Source organism: Haliotis asinina, chromosome 1, assembly GCF_037392515.1.
Source record: "Haliotis asinina isolate JCU_RB_2024 chromosome 1, JCU_Hal_asi_v2, whole genome shotgun sequence".
Classification (NCBI taxonomy): domain Eukaryota; kingdom Metazoa; phylum Mollusca; class Gastropoda; order Lepetellida; family Haliotidae; genus Haliotis; species Haliotis asinina.
The window spans coordinates 103885918-103908640 of NC_090280.1; the positions used below are offsets into that span (position 1 = coordinate 103885918).

At 39.4% G+C, this 22723-nt stretch overlaps 2 protein-coding genes across 5 annotated transcripts in view; one reads left to right on the plus strand and one right to left on the minus strand.

Moving 5' to 3' along the window:
- Positions 1-4832: 4832 nt before the first annotated feature.
- LOC137257625 (mitochondrial sodium/calcium exchanger protein-like) overlaps positions 4833-22723 on the plus strand; it is a 33529-nt gene continuing 15638 nt past the window's right edge. Inside the window, exons 1-8 of one of the 4 annotated variants that reach the window (XM_067794957.1) lie at positions 4833-5166; positions 7609-7761; positions 9795-9847; positions 18945-19002; positions 20151-20262; positions 20888-21055; positions 21775-21885; positions 22418-22483. In XM_067794957.1, coding sequence (XP_067651058.1) covers positions 4918-5166; positions 7609-7761; positions 9795-9847; positions 18945-19002; positions 20151-20262; positions 20888-21055; positions 21775-21885; positions 22418-22483 — 970 coding nt within the window. In that variant the 5' untranslated portion in view covers positions 4833-4917. Of the gene's footprint in view, positions 5167-5315; positions 5391-6320; positions 6458-7608; positions 7762-9794; positions 9848-18944; positions 19003-20150; positions 20263-20887; positions 21056-21774; positions 21886-22417; positions 22484-22723 lie in introns of those variants that run through there. The other 3 variants (XM_067794981.1, XM_067794971.1, XM_067794963.1) reach the window with 3 other exon arrangements.
- LOC137285589 (uncharacterized) lies at positions 10967-11642 on the minus strand. The gene has a single exon (XM_067817746.1). The coding sequence runs from the start codon at positions 11590-11592 to the stop codon at positions 11023-11025; it is 570 nt and encodes a 189-aa protein (XP_067673847.1). The 5' UTR covers positions 11593-11642; the 3' UTR covers positions 10967-11022.

Genomic DNA, 22723 nt, shown 5'->3' on the forward strand with positions numbered 1-22723 from the left:
TACTTAGGATATTATCAGTGTTATCTCCATCAGACCGCTGTTTACCTTGGATACATACTTAGGATATTATCAGTGTTATCTCCATCAGACCGCTGTTTACCTTGGATACATACTTAGGATATTATCAGTGTTATCTCCATCAGACCGCTGTTTACCTTGGATACATACTTAGGATATTATCAGTGTTATATCCATCAGACCGCTGTTTACCTTGGATACATACTTAGGATATTATCAGTGTTATCTCCATCAGACCGCTGTTTACCTTGGATACATACTTAGGATATTATCAGTGTTATCTCCATCAGACCGCTGTTTACCTTGGATACATACTTAGGATATTATCAGTGTTATATCCATCAGACCGCTGTTTACCTTGGATACATACTTAGGATATTATCAGTGTTATCTCCATCAGACCGCTGTTTACCTTGGATACATACTTATTAGCGGATATTATCAGTGTTATCTCCATCAGACCGCTGTTTACCTTGGATACATACTTAGGATATTATCAGTGTTATATCCATCAGACCGCTGTTTACCTTGGATACATACTTAGGATATTATCAGTGTTATCTCCATCAGACCGCTGTTTACCTTGGATACATACTTATTAGCGGATATTATCAGTGTTATCTCCATCAGACCGCTGTTTACCTTGGATACATACTTAGGATATTATCAGTGTTATCTCCATCAGACCGCTGTTTACCTTGGATACATACTTATTAGCGGATATTATCAGTGTTATCTCCATCAGACCGCTGTTTACCTTGGATACATACTTAGGATATTATCAGTGTTATCTCCATCAGACCGCTGTTTACCTTGGATACATACTTAGGATATTATCAGTGTTATCTCCATCAGACCGCTGTTTACCTTGGATACATACTTATTAGCGGATATTATCAGTGTTATCTCCATCAGACCGCTGTTTACCTTGGATACATACTTAGGATATTATCAGTGTTATCTCCATCAGACCGCTGTTTACCTTGGATACATACTTAGGATATTATCAGTGTTATCTCCATCAGACCGCTGTTTACCTTGGATACATACTTATTAGCGGATATTATCAGTGTTATCTCCATCAGACCGCTGTTTACCTTGGATACATACTTAGGATATTATCAGTGTTATCTCCATCAGACCGCTGTTTACCTTGGATACATACTTAGGATATTATCAGTGTTATCTCCATCAGACCGCTGTTTACCTTGGATACATACTTAGGATATTATCAGTGTTATCTCCATCAGACCGCTGTTTACCTTGGATACATACTTAGGATATTATCAGTGTTATCTCCATCAGACCGCTGTTTACCTTGGATACATACTTAGGATATTATCAGTGTTATCTCCATCAGACCGCTGTTTACCTCGGATACATACTTAGGATATTATCAGTGTTATCTCCATCAGACCGCTGTTTACCTTGGATACATACTTATTAGCGGATATTATCAGTGTTATCTCCATCAGACCGCTGTTTACCTTGGATACATACTTAGGATATTATCAGTGTTATCTCCATCAGACCGCTGTTTACCTTGGATACATACTTAGGATATTATCAGTGTTATCTCCATCAGACCGCTGTTTACCTTGGATACATACTTAGGATATTATCAGTGTCATATCCACCAGGCCGGTGTTTACCTTGGATACATACTTAGGATATTATCAGTGTTATCTCCATCAGACCGCTGTTTACCTTGGATACATACTTAGGGTATTATCAGTGTTATCTCCATCAGACCGCTGTTTACCTTGGATACATACTTAGGATATTATCAGTGTCATATCCACCAGGCCGCTGTTTACCTTGGATACATACTTAGGATATTATCAGTGTTATCTCCATCAGACCGCTGTTTACCTTGGATACATACTTAGGATATTATCAGTGTCATATCCACCAGGCCGGTGTTTACCTTGGATACATACTTAGGATATTATCAGTGTTATCTCCATCAGACCGCTGTTTACCTTGGATACATACTTAGGGTATTATCAGTGTTATCTCCATCAGACCGCTGTTTACCTTGGATACATACTTAGGATATTATCAGTGTCATATCCACCAGGCCGCTGTTTACCTTGGATACATACTTAGGATATTATCAGTGTTATCTCCATCAGACCGCTGTTTACCTTGGATACATACTTAGGATATTATCAGTGTTATCTCCATCAGACCGCTGTTTACCTTGGATACATACTTAGGATATTATCAGTGTTACATCCACCAGGCCGCTGTTTACCTTGGATACATACTTAGGATATTATCAGTGTTATCTCCATCAGACCGCTGTTTACCTTGGATACATACTTAGGATATTATCAGTGTTATCTCCATCAGACCGCTGTTTACCATGGATACATACTTAGGATATTATCAGTGTTATCTCCATCAGACCGCTGTTTACCTTGGATACATACTTAGGATATTATCAGTGTTATCTCCATCAGACCGCTGTTTACCTTGGATACATACTTAGGATATTATCAGTGTTATCTCCATCAGACCGCTGTTTACCTTGGATACATACTTAGGATATTATCAGTGTCATATCCACCAGGCCGGTGTTTACCTTGGATACATACTTAGGATATTATCAGTGTTATCTCCATCAGACCGCTGTTTACCTTGGATACATACTTAGGGTATTATCAGTGTTATATCCACCAGGCCGCTGTTTACCTTGGATACATACTTAGGATATTATCAGTGTTATCTCCATCAGACCGCTGTTTACCTTGGATACATACTTATGAGCGGATATTATCCGTGTTATCTCCACACAGTCGCTGTTTTACAGGTAGCCAGCCACTGATCTAGGGCGAAATTTACGATCGTCTAAATTCACCATATCTTGGTGTCTGGTCTGGTTAAATTCATTTTGATGTCGGGCTAGGTATTGGCTTATTTCATACACTGACGTTATACAAACCATTTTTTGTGTCTTAATATTGGTGGAACATTGCAGCTTAGACTAACGCTTAGTCTGTGATTGTAACAAACAATCCCATTTAAACTGAAATGGAGTCCAACATCTAGACTTGCTTCATCAGGGCTTGGGCGTTACAGGGAGGCCTAGGCTGTAGGGCAAATGATGGGATAAATTTAGAGACTGTGAGACAGGGCTGCTTAAAACCTTCCACAGACACACATTCATCTCATGTATACGAGAGGGTGTCAATACGTTTTGAGCCTTGCATAGAAAAACACAAAACATTGGTATGAACCACATTTATTTTTCAACATAGTCCCATTGTGAGTCAAGACACTTGTTCCATCTTTTCTGCCAGTCGCTGATGCCATCTCTGTAGAAGGCGCCATTTTGGTCCTCAAACCAAGCCTCAGTAGCAGCAATAAACTCATTATCATCCTGAAATCTACGACCACGCAAGTGTTTCTTGAGATTTGGGAACAGACGGTAATCACTTGGTGCCAGGTCTGGAGAATAGGGGGGATGCGGCAGGATTTCGTACCCGCATCCCTGGACAGCAGCGGCTGCAACGCGAGAGGTGTGTACTGGAGCATTGTCTTGATGTAGAAGAATACCACGTCTGATCTTGCCCCGGCGCTTCTCCTTGATTGACTGTCGCACTTGCCTCAACAAGTTAGCGTAATATTTCCCATTCATTGTTCTTCCTTTTGGTAAGTAATCTATGTGGATGACGCCTTTGCTATCCCAGAAGACTTTTTCGCCATTACCTTCTGCACTGATCTGGAGGCTTTGAACTTTTTGGTCCTGGGAGAAGGGACATGTTTCCATTCCATGATTCTTGTTTGCTTTCAGGATCATAGTGGTGGATCCAGGTTTCATCACAGGTTACTAGCCTAAAGTGAAAATCTTCTGGATTCTTGTTGTATCTGGTTAGCATGGAGTTGCTTATGGTGACCCTTGTTTGCTTCATTTCACCTGTAAGCATTCTTGGCACCCATCTTGCGCACACCTTAGACATGACGAGGTGTTCATGAAGAATTGTCTCGATGGATCCGTGTGAAATGCCTGTGGTCTCCTCTAACTCGTAGAGTGTGATTCGACGATTTTCCAGCACAAGCCTATGCACTCTGTCAATGTTTTCCTGACTAGTGCTTGTTGTTGGGCACCCTGGACGGGGGACATCTTCAAGACTCTCTCTACCATGCTTAAATTTATTGACCCATCGTTTGATGGTAGCAAATGAAGGGGAAGACTTCCCATAAACTGCCGAAAGCCTTTCTTCAATGTTCTTCGCCGAGTTTCCTTCAAGAACTAAAAACTTAATTACTGCCGTGTCTCGTTCTGTCAATGTGAGCTGTTCAATAACTTCTGAGAGTAGGATACCAAAACTTACATATCACATCAGCTACACCCCAAGGTTCAATGTCGTACCATAGGCTGTGACACCTGGGTACGAAAGATGCTCAAGGCTCAAAACTTATTGACATCCCCTCGTACATGTACTCGCGGGTTGACACAATAGATATCATGTATCACTTATGCTAACACTTATTCAGTGATGTAGGTCAGTCATACTTTCGCTTATGAATACATATAGTTCACCTTCCCCTGATAAGATAGTGAGTGAGTGAGTGAGAGTGATTTACATCACATTTTGATGCGTCGCTGGTGTGTAGTTTCCAGTCCTGACCAGACCAACCACAGACTGGATGTCAATGAGCCGAGACGAACAACGTATTTCCATACAAACAATAACTGCAGTGCCTATTTGGGCAGTTACAGATTGGGTGGTAGACGGAAGGAAATCTTCTGCTCAACAGGATATATATACCTTCTTGCTGATATCAAAAGTACACACACGTCACGTGACTTGATTGATGTCACATGACGGTGAGATAGAGACAACTAGTGTTTAATTTGATACGATGGAGTAAGCCACTTTCCTCACAGGAATGACATTTCATTGTCAGCACTTCAGAATGTTACAACAGAATTGTAGGACACTGTTCCGGCTCTGTGCCATGGTGGCGATGACTGCAATGTTACTGTCATATAATCGCGCTGTGGGCTTGTTGAAAGCGCAACACACCTGGAATGATATGTCTCAAAATGGACAAAGCCACATTGGTCGGGGCCTTAAATGGATCGGTGAAGACCCATTATTGAAACTACGAACTTTGAGGGACGGGGGTAACATAGAGGTAAGACTTCTTTCGGCTATGTATTATAGGAACAGTCAGTAAAGGTTTCTAGCTATAAAAAAAAGCGGAAGTGACGAATTTAATACTTTGGGGAATCCCTGGAAATCCCCATGTGGCGGCAATAGTGAGTGTCGTGATGTGTAGAATGTCGAGTTTCGTAAAACCTCTTCCCTATCGTGATATTCGTCCTTGTTCAAAAGGACAGACTGACTGTACAGAGAGATGTATGTTTCTTACATATGGCTTTTATTTCTAAAATTTGAGAATATTTGCGTCATATTTCATGTGTTTCGATAACGTTTTGACGGTATGCACTCTTACTGTTACAGCAGGTTTGTTGGTTCAGTATTTTCATGAAATCATTGATACTGTTTCGTTAAAACATTAAAGAGGTATTGATATTTTTGACAATTTGACAGTACTTAATAATTTAATTCTAGACAGCTCTGTTTCTATGGTAACTCAGAGATGATGCATATCCTTGTCTGTTTCACTCAAAGTAGGATCTGTGTGAGTTCCGCCTTAAAGTCGCCATTAACTGTTATTCAGAATAGCTCGCTAATCGTGGATATCCGTGGAAATATACATGTGGACACACTGCAAAATTCCCAATTTATTTTTTTCTGTTTGGGTCTGCCTTTAGAATACAACACCACACACTTTATAAACATGCCATAAGTCTCTTTAACTTAAAATTGTAGGTGATTAGGGTTAGGTTTGGTTTGGTTAACCAAACCCTAGCGTCCTCATGACAGGTTGTGCTGCTGTGTTCTAAAGGTGCGTGCCTAAATTGTTTCAGATCATGCTTCACCCATATATATGAGCTCTACTGCAATAAGTGCGAGTAGGCTATTGACCTTCCTTATTGTTAAGGAAGTTTCAAATCATATTTTGCTGTTGAGTTTATGTAACATTGCGTACTTTGGTAGCTAGCAAACAGATAGTAATTTGATCAGAAATAGTGTCAATAGTTACTGATTTCAGAATATCCCACAGATTTAACCCAGGGGAGTGATCATACATTGAATGCATGAAGCCAAACAACCAGTGCCATTGATATCTTGTGAGGCATTACTTAGTGGGTCCAAAACATAGCCAGATTCCTGCATGTTGGAATAGACTAATGCTGAGTTGACTTCTCATTGTGAGGTGTACAGACGTTGGCGGTTACAGATTAACTATAGGCAGAAAAAGGTATTGTACATATAAACACAAAGATATCACTGGAGGACCAATGGTAGAGCCAGCTGTCCCATTGAGGTGGTTTGATTCCACTACTTGTGTGACAAAGGTGAGTGAGTGAGTGAGTTTTCGCAATATTCCAGCTATATGGCTGCAGTCTGTAAATAGTTCAGTCTGGACCAGACAATCCAGTGATCAACAACATGATCATTGATCTGTGCAATTGGGAACCAATGACATGTGTCAACCAAGTCAGCGTACCTGACCACCCGATCCCATTAGTCGCCTCCTACGACAAGCATAGTTGCCTTTGATGGCAGGCATGGGTTGCTGAAGGCCTATTCTACCCCGGGACCTTCATGGGTCGTGTGACAAAGGTACTATCATCACTTCCAACCATCACATGTAGAATACATATCAAATGTATACCATTATTATGAGTGAAATGCTTGATGTTGTCCAGTAGTCTGTGAGGTGACAGGGCAGAGTGACACGTTGATGAGAAATCATAAACAAATGAGCATTTAAAACATGTCAGATATCTCTATTTGTCTTATCGAACTACATTTGAAAATTACATGACGCAATAAATGTTTAGTATGTCTGCAATAGCTGAAACATGTTGCATATGGATGCGTAAAACACTGAACCCTATGTTACATATGGATGCATGAAACACTGAACCCTATGTTACATATGAATGCATGAAACACTGAACCCTATGTTACATATGGATGCATGAAACACTGAACCCTGTACGTTACAGTTGTCTACACATCAGGTAATGAGGTAAACGTGTATAATCAAATCTGCAGTTAATATTATGTCTATAGCATTGTGTATTCATGTATATATTGTAGTTTTACATTGGTTATGTTATATTTTGACATTTTGTTTATCTTGTATTATAGCATTATGTTCATATTGTATTTTGACCAAGTATTTAACATTATATATATTACTGGTATATTTTTGACATTATGTATATTGCATTTGGACATTATGTTTATATTGCATTTGGACATTATGTTTATATTGCATTTGGACATTATGTTTATATTGCATTTGGACATTATGTTTATATTGCATTTGGACAGTATGCATATTGTATCTGGACATTGTGTTTATATTGTATTTGGACATTGTGTTTATATTGTATTTGGACATTATGTTTATAGTGTATTTTGATATTATGTTTGTAGTGTATTTTCTCATTTTGTTTTTATTGTATTTTCAAATTGTGTTTATGTTATATTTCAGTGCCGTGACTTCCACACAATGCCTAATCTGACAGACATTTGTAAGTTTGTGAACACAACAGATGACTGCCAGATCGATGAAGGCTTCATTGACTACACCAAGTTCGTGTATTGCACTCTGGGTAATCTGGTTCCATTGGCGCTGGTCATACTTGTAAGTATGGAGTTTCCCCACTGTGCAGTGTAAATATATTTTCTTAAAAGACGCTTGCAATATAAAACACCACTTTGCAGTTTTTTATCTTGTTCAGTATGTATTTACTGAAACAAATCATCAAAAATGCCAATTCATCCTATAAAGTAGAACAAAAAATGCAAAAATGGGAAATTGGAGTTCAAATGATTAACTAATTTTCCCCCAGTGCTGGGGGAAAAAGTGCTTTCATAATGCATGCACAGTGGATAGGTTCGCAGAGCTTGAAACAGTATGCATGCATTCCCGGAGTATAAGGTCATGAGAAGTAGTCTAATCATGGTTGTGTACACAAACAATTCTCCCAACGTGTTGTGGCCTTATGATCCATCCCCCCATTATTTTGACAATGAGGCTAATATATATCATTTGGTTAGTAGCAGAAAAGGAGAGTCATGTAGATGCTAGAGTCAGAATCTGTGAAATCGAGACTTGGTTCATTAAGGACTATAGCACTGTAGAAAGGAGAAGACCGAAGGGAAAGTAATGTGGTAGAGTCACTATGAGACAGGCTAGCTTACAGGTTTATATGATGTTTTCTGATTTCTTATCAATTTGTTGTAATGACAAATTCTAGTGCAATGTATTAAATTTAATTGGATTATCAAAAGGTCAGGACACACTTATTTTCCCGAAGGTAAATCTAAATTTTCTGTCAGGTGTACTATGGTACCCTCAACTAAACCCATCCCTACATGTAGTGCCCTAGATAATCCATTGGTAGTGCAAATTTAGTGTTGTTTTAATGTCATGAAGTGTCCTAGATTTTCAATTTGTAGTGTGAACATAGTGCTGTTTTAGTGTTATGAAGTGTCCTAGATTATTCATTTGTGGTATGAATGTAGTGTTGTTTTAATGTCATGTAATGCCCTAGATAATCCATTGGAAAAGCAAATGTGGTGGTGGTTTAATGTCATGCAGTGTCCACGATTTTCAATTTGTAGTGTGAATGTAGTGCTGTTCTAGTATCATGAGGTGTCCTAGATAATCCATTTGTTGTGTAAATGTAGTGCTGTTTTAGTGTAATGTAGTGTCCTAGATAATCCATTTGTAATGTGAATGCAGTGTTTTAGTGTCATGAAGTGTCCTAGATAATCCATTTGTAATGTGAATGCAGTGTTGTTTTAGTCTCGTGAAGTGTCCTAGATAATTCATTTGTAGTGTGACTATAGTGCTATTTTAGTGTCATGTAGTGTCCTATATAATCCATTTGTAGTGCAAATGTAGTGTTTTAATGCCATGAAGTGTCCTAGATTTTCAGTTTGTAATGTGAATGTAGTGTTGTTTTAGTATCAAGAAGTATCCTAGATTATTCATTTTCAGTGTGTATGTAGTGCTCTTTTAGTGTCATGTAGCGTATTGTGATGTAGTGTTCTTTTGGTGTCTTGAAGTGTTCTAGATAATCCATTTGTAGTGCGAATGTTGTGTTGTTTTAATGTCATGTATTGTCCTAGATTTTCAATTTGAAGTATGCATTTAGTGTTGTTTTAGTATCATGAAGTGTCCTAGATTATTCATTTGTAGTGTGAATGTAGTGCTGTTTTAGTGTCACGTAGTGTCCTAGATTTTCAACTTTTAGTGTGAATGTAGTGCTGTTTTAGTGTCATTTAGTGTCCTAGATAATACATTTGTAGTGTGAATGCAGTGTTGTTTTAGTGTCATGAAGTGTCCTAGATAATCCATTTTTAATGTGGATGTAGTGGTGTTTCAGTGTCATGAAGTGTCCTAGATTTTCAATATGTAGTGTGAATGTTGTGTTGTTTTAGTGTCATGTAGTGTCCAAGATAGTCCCCTTGTAGTATGAATGTATTGTTCTTTTAATGTCTTGAAGTGCCCTAGATTTTCAATTTGTAGTGTGAATGTAGTGTTGTTTTAGTGTTATGTAGTGTCCTAGATAGTCCCATTGTAGTGTGAATTTAGTGCAGTTCTAGTGCCCTGTGGTTCCCTAGACAATCCCTCTGTAGTGCTGTTTATTGTATTTTTGTCTGTTCCAGTTCCTATGGTGGCTGTTTCTGTTTGTTGGTCTAGCAGTCACTGCAGATGACTTGTGAGTTATGGCCTTGTTATAAATCATGTGGAGTAGGTCATGTAAAGATTGTGTGATGATACAGTGTTAACACTTTGTGCTTCAGCTCGAAAGTCATGAGAGAAAAAACCTGTATATTCAGTTTTAAACTGAGGTACTAATATCTGCACTTTGCTTATAACTTGTGTTTAATGCCTCTGTGCATCGTAAGGTGGACATCAGGTGCTCTGTAAATGTATTATATTATATTATGTAATATTTTATGATAATGTCCAAGTTGCGTCACACCCCTTCTGCAGACTTGACTTTTATGTTTATGTAGATGCAAGAACAAAATCTTCGACACTCGCATCAGAGTTTATTATTTTCACCTTTAGTTACAAGAATCCGGCTGTAATTTATTCATGAAAACTGTGACGTTGACTGACTGATGTTGACTGACAGATGAATGAACGAATCAGGAGCATGAGGAGATCTGTACAGCTCTGATGAGGTTCAAAAAACTACAATGTAAGAAAAGTAATTTCATAATCTTTGCTCAATGCACTTCAAACTTATTTACTTTAGGCATGAACAAACTTTACACTGCACTAAAACTGCACAAAAACACCCGGTTGAACATACAGTTGAACAGCATTTCACTAAACTTATCAAAAATTGTTTACCAATAATTATATATAACTCATTACTACTATAGCTAATATAGGAATAAAAGTAGAAGTGATATGAATTTAAAGTAACTTACATTTGTTCCTTAACATGCTGTAATTAGCAGACAGTGAGGTGAGCAGCTTTCCCGCATGGTGGTCAGGCACAGACTGAAGAGCATGCTTTTTTAGATTATGTGCTACCTTAGGGATGTCATGTGATAAACAAGTGCTGGAAACGAGGCTAATTTAAATACATTATGAATATTAGTTAAATTAGTTACAAAAGTTTTGGCTGATGCAAGTGGGATTTGAACCTGTAAGTTTAGGATTATAAATCCACAGCCATAACCATTAGACCAACGAGTTAAGATGTTTGAATTCGAAGTTTTAGTAAATTTGAGTTTAAGATGAAGTTTAAACTTTAAACAATGTTAACACATAAAATTATTGGAATATTGAAACATGCAATCTTGCATTTACACACTCGGCCTCTTAAACACACCCGGTGTGTTTAACAAATTCTGAAATGCAAAATACAAATTTGAATCAAAATGACTTTGATGGTAGAAGTAGAACCAGCTTGTGAACTGGTCTACGAAGTTCAGAGCCTTTGATTTTCACTTTTACGTTCCGGACAATACCACTTTTGTCAGGCTCAGTTCTAGTGATGCGACCCAAAGACCACGCACTTCTGGGCAGATACTCATCTTTCAACAACACAATGTCATCCAGCTGATAATTACGTTTAGGATGATTCCACTTCTGTCGCTGTTGTAGATTCACAAGATACTCCTTTCTCCAGCGTGACCAGAAAACGTTAGCAAGATGCTGAATTCGTCTCCAGCGTTTATATCCATACATATCATCTTGCTTGAAATCTCCAGGAGGAGGAATGAAGACGTTTGACTTCAACATGAGTAAGTGATTTGGCGTAAGTGGATCCAGGTCATCAGAGTCACTTGACACAGGGGTCAAAGGTCGAGAGTTCAAAATAGCTTCCACTTCACACAGGAAAGTTCTGTACATCTCATCGTCCAGTCTGTGACCGAACTCATGCAGCATAGGATTCAGAATGTTTCGGACAGATCTCACCATTCTTTCCCAAACACCGCCCATGTGACTCGCAGCTGGGGGATTAAACTTCCAAGTGATACCTTTCTGAAGAAAATATGAAGCCAGTTTTGACTGATCCATATCAAGCAAAGACTGACTCAGTTCTTTTGCACCACCTCTGAAGTTTGTACCATTGTCACATACAATTTCTTTCACTGGTCCTCTACGGGCAATAAATCTGCGAAGAGCGTTGATAAAAGAATCTGTGTCCAAAGAATTAGCAGTTTCTAGATGGACAGCTCTGCTAACTAGACACGTGAAAAGAGCACCGTACCGTTTAACACTTTTTCTACCTTCTTTCACTATATGCGGGCCAAAAAAATCAACACCAGTGAAGGTGAAAGGAGGAGCTGGATTTACGCGATTTGCTGGCAGTTCAGACATCTGCTGTACACTGGTTGGCATCTTGAATCGTCTACATGTGACACATTTACTCAAGACACTTCTAACTGCTGAGTTTGCACTTGTAATCCAGTACTTTTCTCTCAGAGAAGACAAGACATGATTGCGTCCTGCATGTCCCAAACTGTGATGAATGTCTTGAATAATCAAAGAAGAAACATGGCATTTTCGTGGTAACAAACATGGATGTTTCATGTCATCTGAGATGTCAGCTTTGTTAATGCGACCACCAACACACAGCAAACCATCACGGACAACTGGATTCAACTTACAAATCGAATTGCTTCTAGGGAGACTAACGTGTACTCGGCCTCGTTCACATGAACTGACAAGGGAAGCAAGTTCTGCTTTGTAATGAGTCTGCTGAACACACCTGACTATACTGTACTCTGCAACATCAAGCTCTTTGATTGTCAGTGACCTCAGATACTTGTGCTTTTGAATTTTTCCTTTTGATTGAAGGTATGAGAAGAATCTGTGGTAGAGTGCCACCGCTCGTTTCAGACGATACCATGACGAATAATGGTTCAGAAGACGTTGAGCAGCACCAGTGTCTTGAACATCAGTATTGGACTGTACCAGACTAACAGCTCCCTGACTCTCAGATTCAAAGACAGGCCATTCTAATTCAGCACTTCTAAGAAAATCTGGCCCCCTGAACCAAGCTGTTGACTTAAGAAACAGTTTACAACTTAATCCACGAGACGCAGTATCTGCTGGATTCTGCCTAGTGTCAATGTACTTCCACTGTTGAGGAGAGGCGTAATCCCTGATCATCTTGACTCTGTTTGCCACAAAGACTGGATATCTATTACGCTCATTACAAATGTAATGAAGCACTGTCGTGGAGTCAGTATAGTATGTAACACTATCAATATCAATATCTGATTCCTTGAGCAAAAACTGGCCTATTTTCACTGCTGTGACTGCTGCAGTAAGTTCAAGTCTTGGAATAGTCACAATTTTTAAGGGTGCTAACCTGGCTTTGCCCATCAATAGGGAGGTATAAATGTTGTCCTTGTCATCACATAAGCGAAGGTATGCCGCACACCCATATCCTGAAACACTGGCATCAGAGAAGATATGCAGTTGACTTGAAATAATATTTCCAAAATCTATTGGTTTGAGACAACGTCTGACAGACAAACCTTTCAGATATTCCAAGTCAGAGAGCCATTGCTCCCATCTCAGCTTATGGCCATCATCAACTTCATCATCCCAACCGAGAGATTTATCTCTACAGAGATCTTGGAGAATCCTCTTCGCTGGCAACAAGATAGGAGAGACAAGTCCCAGTGGATCGTACAGAGAGGACATTGTAGACAAAATTCCTCTTCTGGTTGGTGGTTTGTGAGGTAGATTAACTGAAAACCTGAAACTATCCATCATAACATCCCACTGCATACCAAGTGCTCTTTCCATTGGAATATCATCATAACTCAAATCTATAGTCTGTACTTCTTTGGAACAATGCTCAGAAGGAATAGACGAAAGAACCTCTTTACTATTGCAAGTAAACTTGGTGAGATTGAAGCCACTTTCTGCACATACTGACTGTAAATCGGATATCAGTTTTACTGCAGTTTGATCATCCTTAACAGATTTAAGGCAGTCATCCACATAAAAGTTCCGCAGAATGGTTTGGATAACGTCATTATCATACCTATTCTTTGCCTTGTTTGCCGATTCCCTCAAGGCATAGTTAGCAATGGTTGGAGACGATATGGTTCCAAATGTATGGACAGTCATTCTAAACTCTTTCAGTTCCCCTTGAATATTCCCATTGGGCCACCAGAAGAATCTAAGAAAGTCCTGTTGTTCCTTTGGCACCTTGACCTGATGGAACATGGCTTCCACATCTCCCATAAATGCCACAGATTCTGAACGAAACCTTGTGAGAACCCCAATCAATGAATTTGCAAGATCTGGTCCCTGGAGAAGAACATCATTAAGTGAACAACCATTACATTTTGCACTACAGTCAAATACAACTCTGATTTTGTTTGGCTTTTTAGGATGGTATACGCCATGATGGGGCAAGTACCAAACACAACCCTCTTTGCCAATTAACTCACTTTCAGGTACTTCACAAGCAAAGCCTTTTGAAATTATGGTGTCCATGAATTTCACGTAGTCCTTATGGTACATTTTATCTCTTAACATTTTCTTCTTTTGCCAAAGGACACGTTTGATAGCTTGCTCTCTGTTATTTGGCATAAGCCTTTCATTACGGAAAGGAAGTGGAATTTGGAAATGGCCATCAATATACTGAATACTGTTTTCTGTTTTCTCCATGAATTGCTGATCCTCTATAGAGTAACCACGTGCACCTGGTGTACAACCAAGATCGTTCTCACTGAAATCTAATTCAAATAGTTTCAGAACTGTTTCTGGTGCTATGCATTCCCTCGACTTCTCAACTTCATGAAGGATGATTCTATTACAGACAACGGTATTGTCAACAATATTCTGCCGAACTTGCATTGGGCCATTGATTGTCCAGCCATGTTTATGCAAGACAGCAAAAGGTCCTGAATCATTTGATGAAACAACTTCTAAAGGTTTGAGAGCATCTGGACAGTTACTACCAATCAAAATTCCAATATCAAGATTTGGCATATACGTTGGCAACTTATCTGCAACTGTTCTGAGATGAGGTATCTGTTTGAGCAATTCTGGCTTTGGAATGTGAGCATGATCAACAGGCATAACTTCCTTAGAATATGTACCGGGGAGACTCACATGATTAGTGCCATCAAGGTCCGAGACGACAAGACCGTTTACCACAGATGTATTGACATATTCTGTGCCATTCATCGTCTGAAGCTTCAGTGTAGCTGGTTTAGACTTGACATCCAGTCGATTTCTCAGATCCTCAGTCATGAAACATCCAGTGCTCCCGTTGTCCAACATAGCGTAGGTAGTCGTCCCCTTGTTGCTGCCTTTCACTGTTACTTGAACGGGAAGAATTGGTTGGAAAATGGTTTCAATACAATTAGATTTGGATGCATTGCAACTTGTAGAATTGTTCAAACCTTTGTTAGATTGCTCATTCACTTTATCCCTGTTAACCTCGTGACTTGCATTCCTACTGGACTGATAACTGTTATCATGCATAGCTGTTGGGTGACGTTTATTGCAGGTCTTGCAGATCTTTTTCCTCATACACCCTTTAGCAGAATGACCAAGACCATAACAACTGAAACATCTGTTACAGGTTTTCAAAAAGTCACGTTTTTCCACAAGGGATTTCTGTTTGAAATGTTTACACTCATCAAGATCATGAAACTGTTTGCAGTAGAAACATTTGGGACTGTTGACCTTACCATCAGGCGAGTGTCCAACTTGTGTGACAAAACTTGCTGACTGAGACCTTGAGGAAGACTGTTTACCTTTACTGGAGCTGTTATTTTTAGGCTGAAGAAGATCCTGGCTAGCGGTAAGCGCCTGTTTACCAAATGTTGGCTCATTCGCGGACTTCGCTGCAAATTCGATGAAGTCCACCAGGTCCTTAAATCCGTTGAAACACTCCCCATTCATCGTTAGAGACGTTACACGGTCCCTCCACTTGCTCTGGAGATGTTGTGGAAGCTTCAACACAATAGCTTGCAAATAAGGAGCATGATTGAGAACCAACAGCTGAGACATACTCTGCATGACATGGTAGCATTTCTTAAGATTGAAAGAGAACTGTTTAAGTCCTTGAAAATCATCATGTTTCAAAACAGGACAAGACAGTATTCTGTTCAGATAAGCAGTAGATACCCTGTTTGGGTTACCGTATTCTTCAAACAAAAGGCGTCTTGCTTGTTGATATCCAGAAGCAACATCCATGTATAAGCATCCAGAAATCAAATCTTTGGGCTCACCTTGTAACTGTTGATCTAGATATTACAGCCTATCAGCATCGCTGTTTGTGTGGGGAACAACGTGAGCATCGAACGCCATCATAAAAGCTGCAAATTCAGTTGGCTCCCCTGTAAACTTAGAAACTTCAGACCGAGGAAGAAACATTGCATTTACCATTTGTTGCTGGGCTTCAATAAACTGATTACTTGGAGCAAAAATAGGATAACCAGGAACACTGTGCAAATGTTCATTGCCTTTCATGTGATTATCAAAACGTCTGGAGTCATAAGAATGGTATTCAGTTGCATTTGGATTCAGTGAATGATCAAGGTTTACAAGATTTGGGATAATGTTTGCCTCACACTTTACATCGGAGGATAGAAGAGGTTGATGTATCTCATCATGATCTGGATTATGGAACTTGACGTGTTGCTGGCGAATAATCGTTTCCTCTTCATCAGCAAACACCTTCTCTCTTGCTGTAGCTTTAGCGATGTCAATATCCAGCTGTAACTGCTTAATCTTAGATTGTGTTTCAAACATTGCTTTTTCTGTACGAAGTTCAGCAAGTTTAGCTTTCTCCATTAACCGTGCAGATTGAGTAGAACTGACATGAGAGATTTGAGATTTACTGGATACCTGAGACTGTTTATCATCTGCTGAATCTTGGCAAACAGATTGATTACGTACTTGATCAAACAACTCACGTTCAGCTTTTCCAATCCAGCTCACAGCTAAATCATGAACATGTTTGATGTCTCGAAGTTTAGCCTCAGCGTGCTGGACAGCGGCTGTTCTAGCTTCCTCGGTGTCAAGTGAACTGGAATAAATCTCATTACAAGTTTGGTAACGGGAAGACAAATCATGTAACTTGTGAATACATGACTTCACTAAAGGCAAATTATCATTATCAAACAATAAAGATTCAAGTTCATTTTTGCACTTTGTCAGATTAGAAAGAGCACCAATAGTCTTGTTCCTCAACAAACGTAAATGTTCACTTTTGCCTTTCTCAGTCATGGTTCTCAGACGCTGAATACGTTCATGAATGTCCAGAGAAGCATCGCTATCACTGCTACGTTCAGCCATTATGCTTCTGAAACACGTCAGCTACGCACCAGGAAGTCACATCACATAGTAGGAGGAATATATAATCGTTGACCAGGAATGTCAGGTTGAATAGATTAATAGTAACTAATATTGAATACAATAAACTCTGACAATAAACGTTAACATTGCCACACGGTTCAACGTTGCAATCATTGAGAACTGTAGACCACCACGCATTAAACGTTGAAAGATGAACACCATACGTACCTCACTGTCTGCAAATTTTTTTGAACAAATGTAGATGCAAGAACAAAATCTTCGACACTCGCATCAGAGTTTATTATTTTCACCTTTAGTTACAAGAATCCGGCTGTAATTTATTCATGAAAACTGTGACGTTGACTGACTGATGTTGACTGACAGATGAATGAACGAATCAGGAGCATGAGGAGATCTGTACAGCTCTGATGAGGTTCAAAAAACTACAATGTAAGAAAAGTAATTTCATAATCTTTGCTCAATGCACTTCAAACTTATTTACTTTAGGCATGAACAAACTTTACACTGCACTAAAACTGCACAAAAACATCCGGTTGAACATACAGTTGAACAGCATTTCACTAAACTTATCAAAAATTGTTTACCAATAATTATATATAACTCATTACTACTATAGCTAATATAGGAATAAAAGTAGAAGTGATATGAATTTAAAGTAACTTACATTTGTTCCTTAACATGCTGTAATTAGCAGACAGTGAGGTGAGCAGCTTTCCCGCATGGTGGTCAGGCACAGACTGAAGAGCATGCTTTTTTAGATTATGTGCTACCTTAGGGATGTCATGTGATAAACAAGTGCTGGAAACGAGGCTAATTTAAATACATTATGAATATTAGTTAAATTAGTTACAAAAGTTTTGGCTGATGCAAGTGGGATTTGAACCTGTAAGTTTAGGATTATAAATCCACAGCCATAACCATTAGACCAACGAGTTAAGATGTTTGAATTCGAAGTTTTAGTAAATTTGAGTTTAAGATGAAGTTTAAACTTTAAACAATGTTAACACATAAAATTATTGGAATATTGAAACATGCAATCTTGCATTTACAGTTTATTTTGTTTCTTTGATGGAGGTGAAGAATGAGGACAAGTTTATAGACATATAACTTTCTTATTCTGCTTAAATCACTTCATGGTTTATTTTTTTAAAATGTGTGTCATATCTTAAGCCTGTTAGGTTTGTACTAATGTAATTTTGTTTGCATAGACACTTATCTTGCATATGATGACGTATTACTGTACCAAATGGTGGTTTGTAGACATAATTATATTGGTGTATTTCACCGTGACTGTGTGATACCAGACAGTGGTGTATATCACCGTGACTATGTGATACCAGACAGTGGTATGTTTCACCCTGACTGTGTGATACCAGACAGTGATGCATATCACCCTGACTGTGTGATACCAGACAGTGGTGCATATCACCCTGACTGTGTGATACCAGACAGTGGTGCATATCACCATGACTGTGTGATACCAGACAATGGTGTATATCACCCTGACTGTGTGATACCAGACAGTGGTGCATATCACCATGACTGTGTGATACCAGACAGTGGTGTATATCACCCTGACTGTGTGATACCAGACAGTGGTGCATATCACCCTGACTGTGTGATACCAGACAGTGGTGTATATCACCCTAACTGTGTAATACCAGACAGTGGTGTATATCACTGTGACTGTGTGATACCAGACAGTGGTGTATATCACCCAGACTGTGTGATACCAGACAGTGGTGCATATCACCCTGACTGTGTGATACCAGACAGTGGTGTATATCACCCTGTGTGATACCAGACAGTGGTGTATATCACTGTGACTGTGCGATACCAGACAGTGGTGTATATCACCATGACTGTGTGATACCAGACAGTGGTGTATATCACCCTGACTGTGTGATACCAGACAGTGGTGTATATCACCCTGACTGTGTGATACCAGACTGTGGTGTATATCACACAGGTGATGTACATTTCCTGTGTTTCAGCTTCTGCCCATCACTGACCGTCATATCAAGGACACTGAGGCTCAGTCACAATGTGGCCGTATCCTTTACAAATCTCAAAAGTCAACAAACAACAAATTCTAAGATATTCTCATTCAGCTCAACACAACTTATTACATGGTTGAACACATGGCACAAATTCCTAAAGTTGTGTTTGATGAAGTGTCATCAGTATACCACACGAAGCATGTTTAAGCTGAAGCCATATCAACCAAGAACCTACTTAAATGCTTTCATGTCTGTAACAACACTTTTCACATTTCTAACTCACCTTGTGAAATAACCCAAACTATGGCACTAACATGTACAAATCACTACAAATCACTCTCAAACTATTTTGGCTATCAATGAACAATTTTATTAAGCACAGTTTCACAAAGGCATATTACACGTACTTACAATTCCATGGCAGAACCCTGGCATTTATAGCTGTCAGACACCATCAGCGACGAACATTATAAAATTTTTACCGCCCACCTGCATCCATGACTGCCCAAAACAATCAACTGCATACCACTAAATAAAGAAATGCAACTGTCTGTCATGTACAACCATGCAGAGGTTGTCAAGTTACTCCTTAAAGTTAACTGTCCATACAGTACCCCATCCTTCCTTGTATAATTTTGCTCAGTAATTATGCTGATGGCAGACCATGTACAAACAAATCTTTGGATGGAATCAAATGTTTGGACATGAAATTATAGAAACAGAAATACTTACCTCAGTACCTTGATCTGCCCAACACAGACAAGCCTTCTCCATGACTGTAAATTTGACTGCTGCTCCGACAAGCCTGTCCCATCTCCCATGGCATGGTGTAACAACTTTCACTGCTGCTCCGACAAGCCTGTCCCATCTCCCATGGCATGGTGTAACAACTTTCACTACTGCTCCGACAAGCCTGTCCCATCTCCCATGACATTGTCTAGCAACTTTCACTGTTTCCCCAACAAACATTTCCCATCTCCCATGACATGATGTAGCAACTTTCACTGTTTCCCCAACAAACCTGTCCCATCTCCCATGGCATGGTCTAGCAACTTTCACTGTTTCCCAAAAAAGCCTGTCCCTGATGATCTGCCATGGCGTGGTCTAGCAACTTTCACTGTTTCCCCATGAAGTCTGTCCCATCTCCCATGACACGATGTAGCAACTTTCACTGCTGTTCTGTTCCTTCATCTGAATCAGGGCGTAACATTTCTTGCATTTGGAAACGGAGCCCCAGATATTTTCTCTGCCATTGCAGCTATAGGCAGTGCCAAGAATGGGGATGCAGGCATGGCTGTGGGCGCCCTGTTCGGTTAGTCAGGCTGGAATTTTTCAGTTGATGAATTGTACATGATATGTAGTTAGATGTCGTTCTGTTTGTTATTTATATAAATTTTGATTGGATATCACTCAGTGTGCATGAGTTTGGAATTACCTCCCTTTGCTGAAGTAGCTGCCTACAAGATACATCTAGTGGCCATTGAACAGTGGACCCAGTAGTGTGTGTGTTTCTGTCTGCACTGTTCACTGTGTATACGGGACTGGCGATATACTTTATGGGTGTGAGGACTGTATGATATTTTGCCATTCTTTCCCTGCCTACAAGATACATCTAGTGGCCATTGAACAGTGGACCCAGTAGTGTGTGTGTTTCTGTCTGCACTGTTCACTGCGTATACGGGACTGGCGATATACTTTATGGGTGTGAGGACTGTATGATATGTTGCCATTCTTTCCCTGCCTACTCATGATATTTTACAGGCTTAAAACTGAACCAGGTAATATCAGTTTGAAAGAATTGTGTTCCTACAGTATTTACAGTTATGTCCTTTCATTAAGTTCTCCAAGAATTATCACCCTGCATTATGTTTGCCAAGATTTATGTCCTTTAATTATGTTCTCCAAGAGTTATGTCCCTTCTTTGTGTTTTCCTGTAGGTGCTGGTGTGTTTGTGACAACGATAGTTGCTGGTGTCATCGCTGTTGTCTGCCCATTTGATTCCATGCAGCGCCCGTTTCTCCGTGATGTCATCTTCTATCTGGCTGCTGCATTCTGGACTTTCTACATCCTGTGGAAGAAGGAGATAACAAAGTTTGAAGCATTAGGTTGAGAAACAAGAGCTTATAATACTATGCATATTAAAATGTCATGTGAGCCCCATCGCACTGAAAATCAGCAGAACAGCTACTCCTGTGGGTATCACTTCAGAGAAACGGAAGTTATCAACTTTGTGGACCTCTGGGTGTTTCAGAGATACAGGATATTGTTCAGTTGCTAATCAAGCACACTCATGCAAAACATGCCCTTACACCAGGATGAGCCAACCTAAACAAGTAATTCACAGTGCACTGATTTATGGTGCCTGTGCCCAGAATATAAAATGGCTGATCCTTCTTAGAAAATACTTGTTCTGCTCTCCTGAAATGTTCACATTAAAATGTTGGCAGGTACTGTGTCAGGACAATAAGTATTTTGTTGCCAAAGGTCTTAAAACTGCTGAAAATTTGCTGAAAAGTTGTTCATTCAGTTTTTAGATTGCATGATCAATGGGTACAGAAATGTTTCAAGTGTATTTAAGGGGTGGTGGTGGAAGTTGAGATTTTGACTGAAAAAAACCCACACCAAAATCTGTCTTCCAGCTATATTTTTTCACTCATCTCTATTGTAAATATACACCATTCTGAAATACAAGTATATCTAAATACCAAAAGAAACATGCTCCCATCATGTGTTTGAAGCTGTACATGTTAACAATATTGTCAGTTCCTTCCTGGCTAAATGACACTTGCTTGGAAGTAAGCGTGATGGACATTGTGGGTTACAGGTTTCATAGGTCTGTATGTGTTCTATGTGCTCGTGGTTGTCATCGGGAGATACATTTACCAAAAGGGACGACATCGGCCCGAGGACCAGACAGTGATCGTGCCGCCGCCAAGTGAGAAATGGATTTGTTATTCTTTTCATATTTTTTTCATGTAGTTCAGTTTTGAGGTGGAATTTCTCTCGAAGTTTCTGTGTTCATGATGAACTAATTATGAGGTTTTCATGGAAGTTCTAAAATTACTGCATTAAGTCATAAAAGTTTGTTTGTAATTCCAGCACATTTGATATACAGAATGAGGAAAATATGACATTTTGTTTGACAGCAAAGTAAACAAGCATTGTCGCACATTAAGACCAACTCAGGTTCAAGTCAATGTATCACCCTCACTGAAATAGGGGTTCAAATCAGCATAACTCCCCGCACTGATCCTGGTCAGTAAAGTCTGTACTGCTCTCACAAGCCTGAAATGACCTCAGCTGTAAGGCCAGTCACTTATTTAAAAAACAGAATTACAGGAGAAAAAGTGTAAATGTATGCATTTATTTTATTATTGGCAACTTTTCAGGTAAACTGTTGATGTCTCCTGTGTGATAGATATTTTTTATAGGTGACTGGTGCTTTCACTGCTTGTACTAACTTTTAGCACACACAGAGGACTTGGGACATGAGGGTGACTGTCCAGATTCTGCAGTGTCTGTCAATGCCGCAGGTAGGGGAAGATGCACACAGAATTCTCCTACTTTCTCAATGAGTCTTATGGTAAAGCCCAAACAGTGTAAAGTATGTACTTATTCATTAGTTATTTACAATGTAGTTTAGTTCTTGTGTACGTTTCATTTAAGTCTGTGAGGTTTCATATATCATGTACAGTCATGAACAGAATCTGTTAGAAAATGTGATATGCTATATGCATGCAAAATCAACAGATGTTCAACATTAATGGTGTTCG

Bases quoted from the DNA above. Each gene is read 5' to 3' on its own strand.
- LOC137285589 (XM_067817746.1), bottom strand. From the start codon at position 11,592: ATGGGCGGTGTTTGGGAAAGAATGGTGAGATCTGTCCGAAACATTCTG.